The 1,736-nt window shown below is 34.2% G+C and overlaps 1 protein-coding gene across 1 annotated transcript; it reads left to right on the forward strand.

Moving 5' to 3' along the window:
• The first annotated feature begins 242 nt into the window (after positions 1–242).
• LOC103725993 (olfactory receptor 5AC1-like) lies at positions 243–1,166 on the forward strand. Its single transcript, XM_008823373.1, has one exon. It carries the CDS (start codon positions 243–245, stop codon positions 1,164–1,166), a length of 924 nt encoding a protein of 307 aa, XP_008821595.1.
• Positions 1,167–1,736: the final 570 nt, after the last annotated feature.

Below are 1,736 nucleotides of genomic sequence, written 5' to 3' on the forward strand. Positions count from 1 at the left end.
GCAGATGTTAGATTATAAAAGATTTTCTTTAAGTGTACATTTAACTTGAGGTTATAAATCATTTAAATGTTTTTATTATGGAGAATTTTGAATGTGTATTAAAGTAGACAAAGGCAAAATTTAAACTACTAGTACGAGAACTACACTTTTAGAATATGTTACTGGCAAGGTTATAACAATTTAAAAATGTTTTTCACTCTGCTCTACTGATTATTTCCTATTAGTGATTTTCCAGGTCAGATATGACAGAACACAATCAGACTCTGTTAACTGTGTTTGTCCTCACTGGACTCACAGAACACCCTGATCTAAAGATTGTGCTGTTCCTGGTGTTTCTTGTCATCTACCTCATCACCATGGTGGGCAACCTTGGACTGATTGCTCTCATCTGGAAGGACTCCCACCTTCAGACCCCCATGTACCTATTCCTTAGTGGTTTGGCCTTTGCTGACTCATGGACTTCATCCTCTGTGACTCCTAGGATGCTTATAAACTTTTTATCTAAGAATCATGAGATTTCCCTGGTTGAATGTTTTACCCAATTTTATTTTATGGGTTCCAGTGCAACCACAGAATGTTTCCTCCTCCTAGTGATGGCCTATGACCGCTATGTGGCCATATGCAATCCCTTGCTTTATCCAGTGGTGATGTCCAATAGACTCTGCACTAAGCTTATAGCTGTTACATACTTAATTGGTGTTTTGCACTTAGCAATTCATGTGGGTTTGTTAGTTAGATTAACTTTCTGTAGATCCAACATCATACAATATTATTATTGTGAAATTTTACAACTTTACAAAATTTCTTGTACTGATTCTACAGTTAATGTCCTTGTGCTTTTAATCTTTTCAAGTTTTATACAAGCCTTCACCTTTGTAACCATCATGGTCTCTTATACTCACATCCTCTTTTCCATTATAAGGAAGAAGTCTGAAAATGGAAGAAGCAAAGCTTTGTCCACCTGCAGTGCCCATCTGTTCTCTGTCTCTTTGTTCTATGGTACACTTTTTCTCATTTATGTTTGTCCTAGGTCTGGATCATCTGAAGACAAAGAAAAAATGCTTTCTTTATTTTACACAATAATAATTCCCCTTCTAAATCCATTTATTTATAGCTTGAGGAACAAAGAAGTTATAAGTGCCTTTAGAAGAATAATGAAGAAATAAAGACTTGTTTCACAAATTTTCAAACTAACATAAAAAATAAAACAAGCAAACAAAATCCCACCACCAGCAGAAGACCTGTGTCCTGAGTATTGAACAATATTGTTGTATTGGAAGGCCCAATCTGTGTGATGAAACCCAATTTTATATCTAATGCGCTAGTGGTTATGGATATCTGTTTAGTGAAATAATGGAAACATAATAAAGAGACACTTATGTAGAAGTAGCATTCTCTATATAAACTGAACATTTATCTTTTGAAAATGAATTATTTTCACCAGTCATCCAAACTTACAGGCATTGATTGGCAATTTTACAGGGGAATGCTATTTACTGAGAAATAACTGTAATTGATGCTAGCATATATACTTAGGAAAATACAAGAATGAGTGGTTTATCTCTCTGGATTTGCATATTAATAAGGCTTTGTGATTCTTTAATATACTAAACAATTATTATTGATAAAAATAAAACTGCTGCCAGATGGAATGCATTCCTGAGAAATGTTTTATTTAGTGATAGGATATAGGAAATTGTGAAAACAGTGCTGATAGAGCTAGAAAGAAAAATGGG

Source organism: Nannospalax galili, unplaced genomic scaffold (assembly GCF_000622305.1).
Source record: "Nannospalax galili isolate Female #2095 unplaced genomic scaffold, S.galili_v1.0 scaffold929, whole genome shotgun sequence".
Lineage (NCBI taxonomy): Eukaryota > Metazoa > Chordata > Mammalia > Rodentia > Spalacidae > Nannospalax > Nannospalax galili.

What these genes read in the sequence shown, in the direction of transcription:
- LOC103725993 (XM_008823373.1), top strand. Translation starts at nt 243, where the DNA reads ATGACAGAACACAATCAGACTCTGTTAACTGTGTTTGTCCTCACTGGA.